Source organism: Zootoca vivipara, chromosome 8 (genome assembly GCF_965207765.1).
Source record: "Zootoca vivipara chromosome 8, rZooViv2.hap1.1, whole genome shotgun sequence".
NCBI lineage: Eukaryota > Metazoa > Chordata > Lepidosauria > Squamata > Lacertidae > Zootoca > Zootoca vivipara.
Window position 1 is genome coordinate 41,392,136 of NC_142591.1, and position 20,536 is coordinate 41,412,671.

Sequence of the window (20,536 nt, forward strand, 5' to 3'; positions counted from 1 at the left end):
GGAGTATTTTTCTACAAATTTGAATATGATGACTTGCAACACATCTTATTTTATAGAGAAATGGTTTATTTCTAAGCAATATGATGAACTCTGCAAAAATGCAAACATTATGGACTGAGATGGCTTTCACATTATTCTTGTTTTTAGAACAAGACTTTTATGTTTATAATTTTTTAAGATCTCACTTTTATCTTGTTTTTTTTAATTACTCCTGAGAAGTTTATCCAAATGGCTCTTGTGTGAATTCTTATTTTTCTGATCTAAAATATTGCTACCTTCCTTTTCATGTTGTTGAAACACTTTTAAGTGTAGGTTTTGGCATTTCATTCCATCAGCCAGCCACAGTACTTGGGGAAATAGGTTTTAACTAATTCTGGATCCATAGCAAAGCAAGCAGTTTTCTGAGCCAGTAGGTCTCCTTCAGTGTCTGTTGCACACAACTTAGTAGGTTCAATCAACAATGTAAATGAGGAGCTTCAGCCTAATGCTGCAGCTACATATGCACTAAACAGCAACAAACAGACAACACAGTGATGTTGGTGAAACAATGAAAAGGTAAACCACCGTGAGGTGCAAATATTAAATGTATAAACAACCTTCACATATACAAGGAGATTCAAAAATGTATACAAATCTCATGCTCGAAGTCTTGAAAGTCCAGTATAAAGTGCAATAATCAAGTCCGATAATAAAGTGCTATGATGATCATGCGTTCTTATCTCTTCCCATACGTACTTATCTCATCTGACGGGCGGCCAGCTTCTTCCCCGTTTCACAGGAATGGTTTCCTCAGGGGGCCGGCTCTTTCTTAAGTAATAAGAAATTCATATGATGCACCATAAATAGTTATACATTTCTTTAAAACATCATACAAAAATGTTTAAAATTACTCACCAAAGGTTCATGTGTAAAGGCTTAACAAGACTACCGAAGCTCACAATTCTTATGATGAACTGCAACAGTTACTTACAAGGTTAAATCAGTAAATCATTTCAAATCAACAAATCCATATCAACATATGGATATATCTTTAAGAGTTTCTGGTGTTGTACTTCTTGTAAGGATTTGTTGATTTGAAATGATTTACTGATTGAACCTTGTAAGTGCACTAAACAGCATTCTATTCCATTTGAGCTGCTTCTTTAGTTTCAGTCCTGTTTTTCAAATTTGAGGCATCTAGGTCTTTGCCAGTATGTTCCATAATGGACAGCTTGCTTTTATAATACAATGTAGGTTTTTTACTCCTAGTTTTGCATGCCCGCTGTTCATTTCTTTCACAGCCACTCTGCTTTAGCAGCTTTGCACTCCACACAGCCACTCCTGTATGACAGCCTGAGGTTGGCTGCTGACACCAGTGCAGTGTCACCCCAAATTGTGATGTTGCTGGCACCTTTTCTAATTTCTTTGCTGGCTGGGAAGCTCACAGGCTATGGCTGTAAAGCTTTTACATAAATGTACAAATTCTTAATTCTGTCTTTATAGCTGCTCGGTTGGTTAAAATGTTTGAATTTGCAGCTCCAGGCAACTGAAATAAGTTTGTAAGAATAAACTGAAGCGACAGCATTCACCCTGTACTTTTAATTCAATTGTAGGGCAAAAAGAACAAAAATTGTTGTTGCAAACTACACTGAAAGCAGTGTGTTTATTATACAGTCGTACCTTGGTTGTCAAATGCCTTGCAACTCAAACGTTTTGGCTCCCAAACGCTGCAAACATGGAAGTGAGTGTTCCGGTTTGCGAACGTTCATTGGAACCCAAATGTCCAGCAGGGCTTCCGCGGCTTCCAATTGAGTGCAGGAAGCTCCTGCAGCCAATTGGAAGCCACGCCTTGGTTTCTGAACATTTTGGAAAGTTGAACGGATTTCCGGAACAGATTCTGTTCAAGAACCAGTGTAACATCAATCAGCAGTACAAACTGTGGGTTGTTTTGTGTTGATTTTTAAATACTGCAAGGTTTTTTACATATAGGGAAATCTAAATGGTGATGCTTAATGAATTCTAAAATGGCTTTTACTCTTACTAATAAGAAAGTATTACAGCTTATTAAGAGGAACATATATTTAGATTAAGGGAATTAAATCATACAAGCAAATTAGATGAACAGAGATAAATATAGTAAGATAGGAAAATAAGAAAAAGTTGTCTTCTTCTAAATTCAAGATTTTATGTCTTGGGTTCCAGTGCACAGATCTTTCTGTGCAGTAGTGGACTGGGTGCAAATAACTTTACATATGAACCTACCAAACTTAGTAACTGTCAGCTCTGACAGTGCCAATTACCTGTTAAGAGCAGAATAAAAATAAACTAGATTATGCCTCTCAAACAGGTGGTCAGAATTCTGCCACCAGTTAACAATGCAGCCAATGGCTGGACTCGATTCACCAAAAACTTGCCCTGTGTGTGGATGCTACGATCACTGAAGTCAATAGCAGTTCTGTTGATTTTTATTTTAAAGTGCAACTTGATCCATCCATCCATTTCTCTCTCTCTCTCTCTCTCTCTCTCTCTCTCTCTCTCTCTCTCTCTCTCTCTCTCTCACACACACACACACACACACACACACACACACACACTGCATGGTTGCATCTGTTGGGTTTTCTTTTCTTTAAAAAAATCACAACTATCATTGAATCTCCCAGCTGAATACTGTAGAAACCATCTTTGCCCCTGTGGTTCTTAACAGATTACAGTCACTCACCGACAGGGTCTATCCAGAGTCACAATGTTGCTTTAGAGCTCAGAGGTCAACAGTCGACATGATTTTCTCATTGCACATCTGCAGGAGAAATGCCAAGAGCAGAAATCCTCCTTGTACATCTCCTTCATAGACCTGACAAAAGCCTTTGATCTTGGTCAGTTAAAAAGGACTCTTCACACTGCTCAACAAGATAGAATGCCCACCAAAGCTCCAGAAGATGATTGTAGCCTTCCACAAGAACATGACGGCACTGTCCAGTATGATGGTTCATCCTCAAATGCCTTCCCTATAAAGAGCAGTGTTCTTGCCCCAACTCTCTTTGGCATATGCTTCTCCCTGGTGCTCTCATATCCCTTCAGCTTGACTGAATCTCTGCCCAGCTGCAACAAAACATGTATCTCCCATTTTGGTCTCAACAGCCGCAGCAGATGCTGTAACTCTCCAACGGTTTCACTTTACCCCTGAAGACACACTCTTCCATTGTCTCTCAAGACAGATGGTTGCCAACAATCACTCGTCTACATCACCTTATGTCTCCCTCTCCATTTAATATCACACTAATGCATTAACTTCCAAATCTGCTAATGTTATACATTTACTCATGCTAACTCATATTCTTCATTATCCTTTATTTGATTACCATTTTTGTTTAATATTTAAAAGCTTGATGTCAGTGTAGTAAATTACCACAGGGCACAACTTAACAGGGAAAGGTGGGGAGGTTTTTACACAAGCTTCATTGTTAAACCAAAGCAGAGGCAGGTAAAATTATGAAAGCTGCAGGAATAGCTATCATACGGTACTATGTTTTAGAGCTCATCCACTAACAGGCTGAACCTATCCAGTTTGTATCTATGATTCTCTGGAATCAATAAGAATAGATTGGAATTTTTTGTCAGCTGGTATAGTTGTAACTACAAATGGAAAGTGTCCAAATAAATAAGATATCACCCTTGGGGTACTTCTACCTGTAGATAATTTGTGTAAGCCAAAGCCTCTGGACTTAAAAGTTACTAAACTGTTAGAAAGCATTAAAAACTCACAAGAACATAATCCTTTGATAAGATTACAGTCAAGATGTTACTACCATAATCTCCGATAGTCACTTTCAGAGTCATGTCTCCGGTGGTATCAGTGGCTGAGCAAGTTCATAGGGGAGAAGTCTTTCAGGCTCCCTTTTCCTAGACCTAAAACTACCATTTTGAATTTTGGTTGGAAAGTCTGGTAGGCAGCAAAGATATGTAAACAGATTTTTAAAATGGACCATACTCATTTCTAGATGGTCCAGATAATGATTTCTCCACTTTAGTCTGAAGTAATTGAAATTTCCCAATAGTTTAGAAAGGCAATTCCATGTACAGGACATTACCTGTATATTATCAGGGAATGGGTAGTTGGGGACAGATTTTATTTTCCCAAGAACACTTATTATCTATACACAAGCTACATGTCACCTGATTTCCATTGTAGCACCTTCTTTGTAATATACAGTGACATTTTGTACTTCTCATATGGAAATTCTTTATAGGAAGTGGGATGGGCAACAAAACATTGCAGTGTGGTGTGCTTCTGCTTAGTGTGCCAGCCAGCTATGCTCTCATCCATTTCCCCAACAGGCACTCAGTGTTTTATAGTCACTGAGCATGTTTGGGTTTAGGGGATTTCACCCCTTAAAATCCACACCCCTCAAGATGTTTTGGACTTCTACAGACTTTCATAGTTCTCCCAAGAAGGCTGATACCACCCTCTTTTTCTCATACATAAACCATACATAAACTTTATCCCACTTAGCTTCTCTAAACACTCCCAGGCGATGAAAATTTTCTTTAAGAGATCCTTACTGCCTCCAAACAACAATTCCAAGCATTCCTTGGAGAGAATGTTTGGAAGGATCAGCTTCAATCTCATGCCAATGCCTTGTTCTAGTTTCCGATTCCTTCTAACTGTAGCTTAAAGTAATGACTAAGTTGGACAAAATATGGTAGTGGTAACCCTCCAAACCATGGGATTGAAGTGGGTTTGTAAACCATGGCCTGGAAATTGGCACTAGCTATGATGTGCAAATAGGTATGTTATAGTAAAATAGGATTAGAGCAGACTGGAAATGGAAGAGGGTCTTGGTGCATGTACCAAGGTGATGAAGGACTATGAAGGTTTGTAGCAGATATGGAGAACCTTTGGCCCTCCAGATGTTCTGCTAACACAGCTCCTATCAACCCTGGCTATTGCCCATGCTTGCTGGGGTTGATGAGAGTTTCAGTTCAGAAAATCAAGAGGGCCAAAGGTTCCTTATACATGGTCTATAGCACAGTTCCATTTTTTTCAAATCATGGTTTAGGTGACTATCTCAATTGAGCTTTCATGTTTAAGAATATCTAGTTTATTAACTGAATGTAGTAGCTGGGTTTCTACCGAATCTGTACATTTGAATATTTTAAAATATAAGATGTCTAATATTGTTAACAGACACTTTGACCTTCAAATTTGTGTTATTGGGCTGCTCTCATTCATTTGAATAGCTATGGCATGTGGCAAGGGAATTTAATCCAATGAATAAATTTGGTTTTTTAAAACTTATGTAATTAACTTTTTATATACAGAGGAAATTAACTAATTACAATTTTCTTTTGTCCTTTTGCTCTTGCACTTTGTTTGCTGCTCTTTCTTCTTTTTCATCAGCCACCTTTGCTTGGTACAGATCCATTACATACCTCACCATCCTCACTATCTGGTCCCTTTGCATCTTCAACAAAGCCCCGTAGGAGATGTAAGGAGAGTGGTCGAAAACCATTAGATTGCAAGTCATCTAAAAACACTGTTCAAAAGCCTGACGAGTCTGAGGTGGACTCTGAAAGAAAAGGAAGAGTTTGCTCAGTTGAACAAGATATGGCCTTCAGCTATAAACAAAAGGCTGGTAAAGGCGGGACATTGTTTTCCTTCTCCTTGCAACTTCCAGAATCATTCCCCACACTCCTGGATGATGATGGCTACTTATCCTTTCCTAATCTCTCTGAAACCAACTTTCTGCCAGAAAGTGTGCAGCACTTCCTTCCCATTCGCTCACCATCCCTTGTGCCTTGTTTCCTTTTCATCTTTTTCTTTCTGCTTTCTGCCTCTTTCTCAGTGCCATATGCTCTCACTCTCTCCTTTCCTCTGGCTATGTGCCTCTGCTACCTGGAGCCCAAGGCGGCCTCCTTGAGTGCTTCACTTGACAATGACCTGAGTGACAGTTCAGAGGAAGAGGTGTGTACCTCGGCACAGAACACACTTTTTTGTGTTCATTGCTTCAGTCCTAAAGAGTGTTAGAATGCTGCAATAGTGGTCCTACTTTCAGAGCCTCATTTCTGTCTGTGCTGATATGTTCAGAATATTTAATTTTTGTCGTGTTGAGTGTAGCTTGAGCCTCAGGGTTAGGCACAATGCTATATTTATGAGATAGTGGTTATCAACTTTTTTATAAAAAACCCCCCACACTTATTCTAAGATCCAATAACTTTTAACTAGCTGTCTCTTGTACTTGTACAGTACATCCAAAATCTATTTTACAGGTTTCAGTGCCACCCAAGAGTAAGTAATTAGAAACACTATACATTCCAACTATACATTTGTAGCAGGTAAAAATTAAAATGAGGTCTGAATTGCTTTAGTAGCCTTTTATTTTTGTAAGACACCAAGCCAGTCTCTCATAATCAATAAAATACGTTGAATCTTTGAGGTGTTTGTTATTTCATTGTGGGTATTAGAACTTCTTTCCTGTAAATCTGGCTGATGTTTCATTAAATAGACCCACTTAATGAATAAAATAGTCCCCACAGAAAATATAACTATCAGTTATCTCATGGTACTATGTGCCAAAATTACTTACTGCCAAAATTAATGCTTTCTACACTGGCATAAAATCTTAAACAGAATTTGTCATTTATATTACCTTGAAAATAACAATTAATAGTAACAATCATATTAATATGTTGTATTCTCCAAGTAAAAATATAACAATATTTAGGTTAATCAGGCTATAATCCAGAACACAAACCCTTTTCCATTTGTGACATCAGGATAATGTATTTTAGAGTTCATTCCAAACCTAACTTGTCAGTTAATCTCCAATGAATTCAATGTTACTTTAAGTAAAAATGTATTGGGTTGGATGTGAAAGGTTTTTGAAACTGGCTTGATTCAGATGTAGAGTCAAAGCATGGTTAGGTGTTATGTTAATTACCGGTAGTCTTCTGCTTGCACACTTCTGCCCTCTTCTTTTGTCCACCACTTCAATTTCCTACTTCTGCTTTAGTCCAAATAATTGTTTCCTGGGATATCTGAATTGACAGACTATGGTTGTGTTTCTCCAACAAACCAGAATCAATCCTCATTTGGAAGACAGGGCAAACTATATTTTGCCAGTTCAGATACTATAACGAACTGAGATTTGCACCAAAGTGAAAGTAAATAATTGACATGAAGTGCACAGTGGAAGGAAAAGAGTGGGGTGGGGGTCAGGGTTCGCAAGGATTAAGCTCACATGTGTGATACAAAATTCTGGCATTGTATGTGAACCAGCCCTATAATAATCTCAGGACCAGGACTTCTTTAATAGATTTATACAGACTTGTGCCTAATCCAGGGTGCTTCTCTTGTTGGACATACTGCATGAAAGTTTACTTTATCTCAAACTTGGGCATGTCTGCATTACATCAGCAAAACAAAACACAGCAGTTACTATGACAAGTTAGAAAACATGTGGCTGGAATTTTCTATATTTTGAATCTATTTTACATTTTCTTTGAAAATGCCATTTCAGTCTGTTAGTTCCAGCACAGTAGCGTACCACTCAAAATTAATGCTGGTCAGTGATTATCTGCTTACCCTTTTACAACTTCCTGCTCCTGGGGAAACCTGCTTTTCTTGAGGCCCCTTGAGATTTCATTTTACTGTTTGGTTTGCTTTCTTCACTCAGCTAGCAACTTGTTAGCTTTGTATTTTAGACCTTGAGTGTGCTTCATCCACAGACATACAATTTAGCATTCAGATTCTTGTTTCAATTGATAAAAGCTGTAAAGGACTTGGAGGGGATAGAATCTCCATTTTGAACAATGCCTCTAAAATTAGTTGAAAGGCATTTCTAGAGATATTGCTTCTGCTTTCCTGTGCAGAAAATAGCACTTTATATTGCAGGGTTAATTACCAGTATTCCTAAGACCCTGCCCAGCAGCATACTTATCATATGGTTACTCATACCCTGATAGAAGTAAGCCAAAATCAGTCCTTATAGAGTTACAGTAAGTATTTTAAATCAGAGGAAATACTTAAATTATTCATAGTTGAAAATTAACCCACACATGTAAAATTCGCTATCAGTGCAACCCTGTACATGTCTACTCAGAAGTAAGCCCCACTGAGCCTGTTACTTTCAATTTTATTTTGTTTAATAAAATGGGTTGATTATTATTTTAAAAAGTTGTCAATAGAGTAGATGTGAACCCCAGTGACAATTAATATATGCAAATCATTATAATTAGTGTTATAGAATAGTGTCATACTAAATATGTAACACAAATCTATTAGTTCTGCCATTCACAAACTCACTACTGAACTTTGCCTTGCTAAATCATCTGAACAGGCTCACACAACATGGTATCCACCAAATGTTTTGGTCTACATCCTTTGAGCCCCAGGCAGCACAGGCATTAGCATGTAAAGGATATTGTTTAAGTGAAAATTTCCCCTTGGTATAGATCCAGGCCTTCAGTGGACGCCTGGACTTGTATCTAACTTCTATTTATATTTCACCATTCTTACATCATGGGACATAAGATGTAGATGTGGCCTCCAAGTGGACTGCCTCAGGCACTGACCAGACCTGGACCTGCTTAACTTCAGAAAGGAAAGGAAATCATGCTTTTGTTTTGTGGTATGGTTTCCTGGGTGAAATATTTTCCCCAAGTATTAAGGGTATGTGTGTGCTGAGTTGGTGACTTTGTGTTTGTTTGTTTGTTGCATGCATTTCCCTTTCAAATACACGTGGACGGGGTCCCAGTCTAGGTCAAGCCCAGTACAAGATAGGGAATATACATGTATGGTGATCAAACCAAACAGCCTACCAGCCTACTGTAGCAAATTGAGTGGCTGTGAGAAGGATCTCTACTTTTTCAGAATATCTTTTTGGAGCCTGACATTGCTCACACATGGCCTTTTTACAGATTATTCAAGCCCTTGAAATATTTATTGTACTCAGTATTGGACATAACTGGCATGGTGCCATTAGAAACTATCTAACATATTCCTACATTGTGTTGTCTGTGACCAGTAAAACTGGCAAAACCTGTACTGATGAGAATGGAAGCTTTATATGGTGCTGAGCTACCATACAGCTTTCCTTTTATGAATATAATTTGGTTTTCTTTTATATATTTTTTATTTTGCAAATATAAAAAGTATAAAATATTGTGACAGGAACTATAAAAATAATCTCCCATTGTTAATTTATAATACCATTATATTATTATTTGTACCCCACCCATCTGACTGGGTTGCCCCAGCCACTCTGGGCAGCTTCCAACAGAATACACACACACACATACACAAACATTAAAAACTTCCTGATACAGGGCTGCCTTCTGATGTATATAGAAGGTTGTATAATTGTTTATCTCTCTGGCAACTGATGGGTGTTCCAGTGGGCGGATGCTCCAACAAGAAGGCTCTCTGCCTGGTTCCCTGTAACTTTACTTCTCACAATGAGGGAACTGCCAGAAGGCCCTCAGAACTGGACCTCAGTGTCTGGGCTGAACTTACAAATATATTAATATTGGCAGTCCATTTGTCCAAATCAATATCTAAACAAGAGCAATGATTGTAAGATATATATTCAGAACACAGTAAGACCACTGAGTAGTGGGTGGCAGATATCTATCCATCAATCTTTGAAATACTGTATAAGTCTCTTTGCAACCACAAGGGCTTGCAGAATCCAGTTTTGTTGCCCCTCTGATGATCCTAACACTGCAAGAGTATAATTTAAAGTGTTTGTAAATATCTAGGATTTTTAAAAAAAGTTTCACTATTTGTAAAATCTGAAAGATTTCCCTAATCCCATCCAATACCTCATCAACTTTTTAAAAGTTGATAATACCTGGATGTAGTAATTCATTTTCAGGCACTAGTAACAAAGATGTTCTTGATACATTCTTAGTTACCAGTAGATTAGGATGGATAATGCTGTGCTTTGTTTCACTTGGATCATTTGTACCTACTAAATGTCATTATTATTTTATTTTAAATAATTGTCATGTTTTGTAAATTGGAATGGAAAGTATTGTCTTTTTTATTTTTAAATATGTCCTTACAGTGTTAGAATTGGTACGGTATCAGCATCTCATATGTTGGTTGAGAATTGCAATTCTCTCAAAGAAAGAATAGCAGATTCTGTTACATTTAACCCATTTCTTGAAACACTTTGGTAATGCAGACAGCCTTATACCCTTTTCTATATGTGAGGAAAATAAAATCTGTACAAATGAGGGGCTGAAAGTCAGGTGACTGTTAAAGTAGCTATATATATATATATGTATATATACAAACAAATTTATTTCTGCCTTTTTCCCTTTTCAAATATGAACTTTCCCCTTTTCAAAAATAAACTACCAACATTTTTCTAATTTTTCATTAAAACGTACTTTTTGTGCATTGTAGTTGGACTAATTGCTTTTGGAAGTTTTACTTCTTGTTAAAGCCACCTGGCTTTCCTCAGTAGAATTAAAAGTTACACTTACATACTTTTTCCGGTACTATTTTGTTTGGCTAATAATGTCTTAAATCAAAAGCCATATTCTTTGTACAGTATGCCTTGAGCCTTCCTCTGAGTCTGGTCTGTTTTTTTCTGATTTTGCTTCTTTTAAAGTGTCTATAGTTTGAAAACAACTCAAGTGCGGTTCACAGGGATGTAGACTTGGCAAATCAACCTCTGACTTGTGTTTACTTACAAACTGGGTTTATTCTTTATTCCTGCTTACCCATTGGAACCTGGTTACTTGTATAACAAAACAGACTGACAGTGAAAGGACAGATACTGCAGCTGATGGGGAAACCACTGCCACAGAGGTTTGTACAGTTGATATCACATAGTTGCCAAAGAGTGTATCATGTACCTTCTCCCATCAGATCTTGCACATTAGCACTGTTTTGCCTATTGTTCATGGAATAGAACACCCTTTCCAACACAATATGGGCTCAGGATCTGATACATGAATACACCACACACACACACAAACACACACACACACACACACACACACACACACACACTGCATATGTGAAGGATTTGCAGCTTTTCATCTCAAAGTACAAGTACTAATTAGAAAAGCTGCAGTTAGGAGCTATTCAAGTATGTAGCATCCAGATATTGGAGCCCAAATACATAAAACGCTAGCAAAATGCCTATGATCATGATGAGCTAAGGTGAGGGGGTGGAGTCAGAGTTTGTATACTGAAATGGCTCCTGTAAGATACAGTGCATCTCTGTATGCTGTGCACCAAGAAACACAGTAACTTCACCATGGGATTCCGGTCAGTCTCATGCGTGGAGGGCAGCTTTTTCCCTTAGCAAATGACATTCACTTATATGAAACTAAAAGGGTTCACATGGGAAGGATTGCATTTCTCTGCCCTTTATTCTTCAGCTTTTGAGAGTGAAGCCTACCCCTATCATTCTAGGTCATTTTGTTTCTGTGGCGTGTTTTTAAAAACTCAATGTTTCAAATATGCTTTGTTGTGTATTATTTTAGAATAAAAGAAACATGGTACATAGAAATAAAACAATAGAAAAGCAACCTGATGCAAAGTAACTAATTCATATAGTAACATTACTTGGCTTCTGAAATATAGTTTGCACACATACAGACAGTGAATTGCTTATAATCAGAGATCTCCTAAGTGATTTACCGCAAAATAAAAAACAGAACAGTATACATAATAAATAAAACCAGTGCTTTTGGGCTGAAGGGGAATGAGGTGCCAGTACCTGAATATTGATAAAAGTGCCTTTGGTAGCAAAAAAAGAAGTGATGGTAATCCATAACAGTGAGCACCATCTCAACAAAAGCACTGATTAAAAGCAACCACATAAAATTAGCACTCTTTAATTTTTTTTTGCTGAATTTTCATAGCACACCCAAATCCATACAATGTTGACACATTGCCTCAACTCCACTGTGACAGTATTTCATAATACAGGGGCTACTGTGCTAAATGCTCTCAGATTTGATTTCTATTTCTGGCACATGAAACACCTCCTTAGCCCCTGGGAAGTCCACTCACAGAAAATCTGAATTCAGCCCATAGTCTCCAGCTTCTAAACACCTTCCTAATTTAGCAAGCCTGTTCAATCCTTCTTCTGAATGTTCAGACAGAAAGAACCATCTGCCTCGGTGTTAAATTAAGATTTTAAAAATCCATAGTAAATAAAAATATGAATACTACCATATTTTATTGTCCAAAACTATGAAGGTAGAGAGGAGCTTATTTCACTGAATAGTTGATGTTTATTCAAAACCTGCTTCGCAGCAATCTAGTCCACCCTTCACTCAAGAATCCCATTGTACAAACAATATGAAAATTGTAATTAATACAAATGTAAAACAAAATAAGCCAATCAGCACAATAAAATTATTTGTACACTTTTGGAATTCACTTATCCAAGTTATTTAAACCATAACTTCCTTATTTGAGTGCCCAAGGTACACTGCAGTGTGCACATCCATATTCTATATGACCAGATTATTGAAATAATGTACAGTGGTGCCTCAACACGAATTTAATCCGTTCCGAAGGCACCTTCGTAAGTCGAAAAATTCGTAAGTCAAAAAACGCAATTGGAAATGCTATTTCCCATAGGAATGCATTGGAAACGGAAAAATTCGTAAGTCAAAGCAACCCTATCTAAAAATTCGTAAGTCAAAAAATCCCTATCTAAAACTGCCGCGGTTTTCCCCCGGATGTCGAGACATTCGTAAGCGCGCGGCCATTACCCCCATTCATAAGTCGAAAAATTCGGTTGTCGAGTCGTTCGTAAGTTGAGGTACCACTGTATTTGAATCACTTTAAAAAGCTATTATAATTATTGTAGACATAAAGTATTTTTCCCAATCTTTCCTATGTTAACAGTCTGATCAAGAAGAAGATGGTGATCTCAAGGCACAGGTAGGTGGAAGAATGGCTTGTCTTATGCTTAATTGTTGGTACTCTTCCTCTACCAATTTACCTAGAACAGCATTTTGTATCCTTTCAGTACTATGGCGCTTACTTCTCCCTTTCTCTTTCAATTTTTTCAGAATAGTCTGATTAAGCACATAAAGGGTGAAAATGTGTATGTCAAACATAGTAATCTTATGTTAGAGGTTGGTATTGGTATATACCAGTGCATGTACTCTCCTTGTGATTTGAATATAGTGGTTAAGCTGTGGATCTGCACTCCGATGCATGAGATGTGTATTTTCACTTGCTAATAAATCAAATGCCTCTCTCTCTCTTTCCTAAGATTATGACTTTCTGTTACACTGTTGTTTAGGACTGTGTTTGTATATATGTAGATCAGGGGTATGTAGATGTACCTCTTAACAGGTAGAATGTGTATAAAATATGACCATCCTAAGAATATTTGATGCTTAATGAATTAGGACCACTTTACACATTGCATTTTGAAGTAAAACTATAAAATCTTTTCCACATATGTGTAAAAACATAAAGTAGAAATAAATGCCTGTGAATAGAGGTAAACTTGCCAGGGAGCTGAGATTGGCTGAAGAGATCCCTCACAAGTGTACCCTCAAGTGGCAAGGACGAGTTTGCCACCATGCTATATGCAAAGTGTCCTAAGAGTTTGTATGTAACTATCCTTTGAAACACCACAGTTTCCCGAGAGTGTTGTGTTAGTGTTGTGAGACATAATCTTGTCAAGGCTTCTTTTGCTGACTAACGCACGACTTGATTTTTTTTCATATCTTGTCAATTTAGATAACGTAGGTATTTTTTAAAATGCTGTTTGCTTTTTTCTTTCAGGAACTAGATAAAAACCAGGAAGACCTGATGAAACACCAGACCAATATAAGTGAGTTGAAACGGACATTCTTGGAAACCTCCGCAGATACCTCAGGGACCAATGAATGGGAGAAGAGGCTTTCTACATCACCAGTCCGGCTTGCTGCAAGACATGAAGAAGCTCCTATGATTGAACCACTTGTGCCTGAAGAGGTGATCTTTCTGTCCTTCAACCTTTAACTGTCCAGTAAAACTTTCATGGGTGCTTAATAGGCCAACCAATTTCAATTTTTAAAAATGCATATGTTAAATTAGGTTGCCATAAATACTAGCTAGGGTACATAATTGCCAAGATACGCTAAAGATCTGAAACAAAATTTATTTATTAGGCATCCCTTAGACCACTGAAATCAAGGAACTTAAGAATGTCTACATAAGATGAGCTGTTAAAGCCACAAATCTGAAATGCTAGCTTTGATGGACTTGCTTCTCTCCCTGCATTGCTCAAAAATCAGTTTTCTCCTATGCTTGTTAAGCAAGATAGCTCAGTAAGTGACTGGGGAAACACAGCCATATGGGCGGAGAATGATGATGATGATGATGATGATACTGATACTTGTGCCTTAGCAAGTGAAAAGAAAAGGTGTGTTTATTAAAGCTCATATATGTACGCGTCCCCCATTCCCTCTTACTCATTAGACCAAAGAAGAAAGAGAAAAATCTGAAAAGCGTCTATTTTTGCAGAAGGAAAGCACTGCATACCTTGATTCTCAGGTAAAAAGCAGCACACTTTCTTATGATTCAAACAGGCCACATTTTGTGACACTGGCATGATAAACACATCATACTCCTTTTTCTAAGCAATTTTCTATTTTTAAAAGTTAGTAGCAGATAAAATTGTCAAGCAGAATGCAAGACTAAATGAATACATTGCAAAGGTCTGTGAGATCTGCAGCTTAGAATCCCTTAGTTTGCATTTGCATGTGTAAATGTCTCACTGAAAATACTATGCTGTGTTCATCTGGAGGGGGTGGGGTTCATGTCCAATCCCAACTTCTTCATGAATATTCTAATTATCATACACATGTTTGAAAACATTCACTTGCTGCTGCCAGATGTTAATGTTTATCATCAATATCTGTCAGTATGCAAGTATGGTGTCCCCAAGCAAAGATCCTCATAGGATTCAAGAGAGTCAATTTTCTCTTCTTGTTCTTCCACATGGGAATATATTCAGGCAGGGAGAGAGGCTTACAGGGAAAGGTTGCACATATACTCATAACCTCGCTCGCCTCTCTCCCTATGCTTGGTCAAGTTATTCAAGCTTCAGAGGGCACATATCCTAAATGAAATATTTGTGTGTAAGCTAAGCCCCAGACTGCCCTAAGGCAAGGATTGCCAGCCAGCCAATTTGGACACCTGAATTTTGGGAGAGTGCTCTGGGTGCCAGTGATGAAATGGATGCCATGGGGTTGTGGCATAACACAAAATTAGAGAGGGTGCAGTCATTGTTGCTTCTCTCTCCTTTTCCCTAATAACCTCATGCTTGCCATGGGAAGTCAGCTATGTCCTGCTGGTCCTGATCGTGGAGATACAGCTGAAAGGCACATTAACCCTGTTTCCCCCAATTCTAAACCTAAACCAAAGCCCTCCTCTATCCACTTACTTGGGTGCAAGCTCCATTAAACACAAAGAGACCTACTTTTGAGAAGCCAAATATATCACTGTACTGTAAGTTAACTCTTCTTCTTCTTTGGCAATCACTCATAGCCGAGTAAGATTGTCTTCCATAAACACGGTTGTAACAATGAGTTTGTAAGTGACTGTAGACGCCAATTAACTATACATTGAATGAATACCTAGGTTTGAGTCCTAGGGCTCTTTGCAGAGTTTTCACATTTTGTATTTGCCACTTGAGGAGGGAATTCTTTAACTTCCATCTGTACTTATAGTACAATAATATTTGCAGAAAATAACTTCCAGGGAGTACCTGATCTCAGAAGAACCCACCACAGAAAATATTCATACTGATCGCTAAGAAAAGAGTAAAGAACAAGCTATACAGAGTCCAAAAACCCTGTAAAATAAAACAGAAGCAGGAAAAGTGCACAAAGGAGAAGGGGAAAAAACAGCAGTTTGGATTCCACAGATTCCTCAGTTCCACAGACATTCCTATTGCCTGGTGTTCAAACAACTCACTTACCAAAACCACTCTGAATGCACACAATGACTAGAAACACTTACAGGTTGCCTGATTACACAGAAACCACATAGAAGGGTATCTGCACATTTTGCTTCATAACTTTCTTTCTAGGAAGGATAGAGACTTACTTTTTAAAAAGAAAAAGAAAATGAAAGCTCAGAATCTGGGGCCCCTGTTGGGGACACCACTCAATAACTTTTCAGGTGCCATGTTGGTGACCCCTATCCTAGTGCTGTCCTAGGTCATTTCTCATGCAGTCATGTTTGGGGAAAGTGGGAAAATAAATTTATGAGAATCCCTTCTGTGCTCATGTGAGAAAGGATCATACCTTTGCGAATACTCTTTAAAAAGTAATTTAGAGCAACTTGTAGACTTCTCCCCTAGCCAGTGGAACTAAAGGTTAAGTTGCAAGGGGGAGATTATGTTTACCACTTCTCAGCAAACAAGGATCCAGTTTGTCTCATTCCAATGCTGTAATACTTGCACACCAGTTTTAAAAATTTATTGCTGGAAGTAAGCGCAAATTATTTCATTGCTACATATTCTAAGTATGCATGTTTGGAACTGAATCCTTAGAATGTAATGTATACTGAATAGCAAATGGTAAGGTAAAGGTACCCCTGACCATTAGATCCAGTCATGAACGACTCTGGGGCTGTGGCGCTCGCTTTATTGGCTGAGGGAGCCAGTGTACAGCTTCCGGGTCATGTGGCCAGCATGACTAAGCCACTTCTGGTGAACCAGAGCAGTGCATGGAAACACCATTTACCTTCCCGCTGTAGCGGTACCTATTTGCACTTTGATGTGCTTTCGAACTGCTAGGTTGGCAGGAATAGCAAATGGTACAATATTGTAAATAACTTCTGATAAGACTACCCTGCAATATACAATATTTTCAGTAGTCAATATATTTTAAGTAAATTTGTTTAGGAATAATAATGTGATGTTCCTTCTTATATTACTTACATTGTCTAGTTTAGTTTCTACAAGTTGAAATGCTTAAGATGCCTACAGACTTTTGAAAACTACACAGGATAAAATGTGTATCACCTCTAGATGGCTATTGTACTTTCTTAAAAGGTATTATTTTAGTCTCCTAACACAAAGGTAAACCACTAGTTGTTCTAATTTAGCTTTTATATTTCAAATATAGGGCACTGAGGATTGGGTTATTGTAGACAAAGTACCCACTGAGGTAGTTGATGGTGAATCGAAAACAATTGTGACATACAAAGTAATGACTGTGAGCAGTAAAACTGGTGACATCCCTGGCAAGCTTTTAAAATCCACTGACATACAGAGCTTTGAGGACTTGGAAGGTGAATTGCAGTCAAAAGACTACAATAAGCAGAAAATGTACACTTTAGGAAAATCCTACGATACTGTTTCTGGGAAAATTCTAACCATGACCAGTAAAGTAAAAGAGGGAGAAAAAATGGCACCATCATCACTTGAAGCATTTCAAAAAATGGAAAGGGCAGTGCCAGAATCTGTGAAAATCATTCCTGTAGTAGCAGAATATGAAATTCTAGAACCAATTACTGATGAGAGAGCCAGAAAATTATCTGATTCAAAAAGAAGGGTATCTGAATCTTTGACACCTATTAAAGAGACTGACTCCCGGCTGCAGAGCCCTGAAGATGAAAGTTTGAAGAAGACCTTAAAGATGGACCAGGATTTGCAGTTGCGTGATACACTGGGCAGCATACAGATTTCCAGAGCTGAGAAACCTCTTGACAGTGAAAGACTAAAAGGAGAGGCATTTGGTCGGAAAGAAAAGAGTATATCTGAGTGGAAGTATTCCAGAGAACCACCCTTGACCATTGCTACTGCTCACTATGTTACTGAATCATCAGCATCAAGAGTAGTGGTAACATGCAACTTTGCCACAGCTTAAAGATAAAAGCATGACTTCTTTAGGCAATACCCTCACTACCCTGCCTTTCGGTCCTTTTGCTGCCTGGCTTTATGTTGACAACAGCCAACCCAGCTTCTTATTATTTCCTCATGGTTTAAGCCAATTAACACAATACAAAGGCATTTTTAGGTTTTCAGTGTTACTGAACAGTAGTATGCTGCTATGGCTTGTTTTGGAAGGGGAAAATACTTCACAAGATCAGCAAAATCCTAATGCTAACAACTTTTATTTATTTATTACTGCTTATAGTCATTACAGACTAATGCTAATTTATTTTCCCATTATTTTCCTCTCTGTATCCCCGTCACTTTACTTCCTTTCCTTTGTCTGTCTGTTTTTGTCTATTAACATTGTGTGTGTGTGTGTGTGTGTGTGTGTGCACGCGCGCAAGAAAGTGTGTGAATGCATATTTGCTCCTCTTTGTGTGTATGTGCTTGTGTGTGACTCTACATTTTTCTGTCCATTTAGACAAAACAGCTCTCCGGTGAAAAAGCTCTGGATGGTTCAGATATCTTCACTTTAATAGAGTCTGCAAGAAAACCAACTGAGTTCATAGGAGGGGTTACATCTACTTCACATAGCTGGGCACAGGTGGCCATTTGATTCCATCTTTAGATTTAATTTGTATTTTACCCTGATGGGACTGGGGATTAAAAAAAAAGCTTTGTGGTGATAGTTGGATTTTTATTTTGCATGTAGGTGTACTAGTGTTACTTTATATACATTACTATCTTCAAAATCTGCATGGAAAATATAACACCATATGCTGGTTAGCTTTCCCCTCAATTTAGATCACACATAAAACCCTGAAAAGAACAACCAGGTGTTTTCTGTTGTTTCCTTCTGAGCTGTTTAATATATTGGAAGTACACTGAGACTTTAAATGAGTATTTTAAATGAGGATAAATTACATTCTGTTAACTTTTGTACAACTATCCAGTTTTTGAGAACTCAAGCAAACATCTTGTATAATGGAAAAAAGCAAGCAAAACAAAAAATTGGCCAAGACTAATATGCTTTAGCGTTGTAGTTATACGCCACATTAGCTTTTGATATTAACTTCTTTTCCCTGCAGAGAACAGAAGCTAAAACCGATCAGGAGATACATTCTAGTGAGAAGAAGACAGAGGAGGAGAAGCAACAGGAGGCTGTGAAGAAGGTTGTGCAGGAAACTGTAATGGTGGAGGAGAGACATGTGATGAGTGTGCATGCAAGTGGGGATGCTGCTAAATTGGCTGGCGTTCAGCTGGATACTACAGCAGAGGCAATATCGCATGTGGCTTCTAGCATCAAAGGGAAGGAGGGCTCTGCTGTGACTGAGGGGGCTAAAGAGGAAAAGATGCAGGAGGCTGAAAAAGCTTTAACCAAACAGGAAGAAACTGCTACTGCATCTCACGATCAGGAGGAGAGTGCAGCAGCCCATGCTTTGGATGCACTGGAAAGAAAACCTCTTTTTGAGGTAACTAAAAATTTCTGAGCAGCCAATTCTGCACAAAAGAATACATTTGTGTCCTCTTTAAATTAGATTCACTAACGAAGTGTTAAAACAAATACTAGATGGTTATTGTAAGCAGTTTGTTTCTTGCCTTATCTTACATAGTCATGTGTGATGGTTTCCTAGCTGCAATGGCTTCCATGTAGAAAAGTTGAGTTTACACCACATGGACACAATTCGCATGCAATTAGCACTGCATGTTCATGAGATGAAATACATGTAGCAGTATTCACATGGTGTGCAAGCTGTTCTCCTACATGATGGTGTGTGTTCTGTGTAGCAAATGTCTCATGATGCAGTCCATGCTTTCTCCCTTGCATGGCAGCCTTGAGGCTTGTTGCTGGTTTCATTTATTTTATTCTATTGTTCTTTGAGCATCATGCAGTTTATAAAGGAGATTCCATAGTGATAAGGATCAGGGACTATCCATGTTGGTATTGCAATAGATCTTACCTGATCTTGAGCCTAAGGATACTGTTGGCTGTTCCCTGGAAACATCAAGATCTGTCACTTTATTTAGGCACTAGATATACTTGTCAAAGTTGCGAAGAATGGTCTCTACTGTATAGATTTCTCAGCTCATTAATAAGAATCCCCTGTCTCTCAAATTCCTATGGGCATAAACATGGGTTTGATTACACATGGCATATGTTAGTGAAAGAAAATAAGTTTAAGCTAGTCTGGGCTAGTAAGAAAATTCCATAGCTGCCTATTTTCTAAAGATGGCTCCAAATAAGTATAGTCCTGAAGGAGATATAAATAGTACTTTAAAGTGCTTATGATATGTTTCTGAGTATTTCTTTCTGTATAATAGAGATCATTTTTCTCTTGCTCTAGCAGAGGACATTTCTTTTACATTTTTCCTTTGCAATTACTACAAAACTTGAACTACTTTGATATATCATACAATTACCTTTTTTCATTTAAACAGTCACCAATTGTGAAGACTGAGTCAGTCAGTTTTGGCAGTGTTTCTTCAGGTGGGGAGAAGTTGGAAATTTCTATGAAGGAAGTGCCCATCGTTCATACTGAAACAAAAACCATTACATATGAGTCCTCAGAGGTGAGACGTAACATAACACAGACAGATGCTATGAAGGTGCTAGTAGCGACATACCAAAGCCAATGCAATGTGTGTACAAAATCTAATTGAATCTGGACTAAGAGACCTCCAATATAATTTTGACCTAG

General features: G+C 38.0%; 1 protein-coding gene and 1 long non-coding RNA gene across 51 annotated transcripts in view; one reads left to right on the forward strand and one right to left on the reverse strand.

Moving 5' to 3' along the window:
• Positions 1-20,536, forward strand: part of EPB41L3 (erythrocyte membrane protein band 4.1 like 3) — a 132,782-nt gene that overhangs the window by 103,950 nt on the left and 8,296 nt on the right. For 14 of the 49 annotated variants that reach the window (XM_088675360.1, XM_088675367.1, XM_088675373.1 and 11 more), the window contains exons 13-20: positions 10,742-10,795; positions 12,857-12,892; positions 13,751-13,942; positions 14,429-14,503; positions 17,086-17,802; positions 18,319-18,441; positions 18,926-19,309; positions 20,277-20,408. In XM_088675360.1, coding sequence (XP_088531486.1) covers positions 10,742-10,795; positions 12,857-12,892; positions 13,751-13,942; positions 14,429-14,503; positions 17,086-17,802; positions 18,319-18,441; positions 18,926-19,309; positions 20,277-20,408 — 1,713 coding nt within the window. Of the gene's footprint in view, positions 1-5,377; positions 5,942-10,741; positions 10,796-12,856; positions 12,893-13,750; positions 13,943-14,428; positions 14,504-17,085; positions 17,803-18,318; positions 18,442-18,925; positions 19,310-20,276; positions 20,409-20,536 lie in introns of all 49 variants that reach the window. The other 35 variants (XM_088675366.1, XM_035126105.3, XM_088675368.1 and 32 more) reach the window with 11 other exon arrangements.
• Positions 49-20,374, reverse strand: LOC118090411 (uncharacterized). 2 transcript variants are annotated; one of them, XR_015951455.1, is made up of 5 exons: positions 20,259-20,374; positions 19,799-19,956; positions 5,410-5,546; positions 2,699-2,776; positions 49-807 (listed from the first exon to the last, which is right to left on the reverse strand). It is a non-coding gene; the product is annotated as an uncharacterized LOC118090411 (long non-coding RNA). The 2 variants fall into 2 exon arrangements; XR_015951456.1 differs by lacking the exons at positions 49-807; positions 2,699-2,776 and having other exon boundaries at positions 5,212-5,546.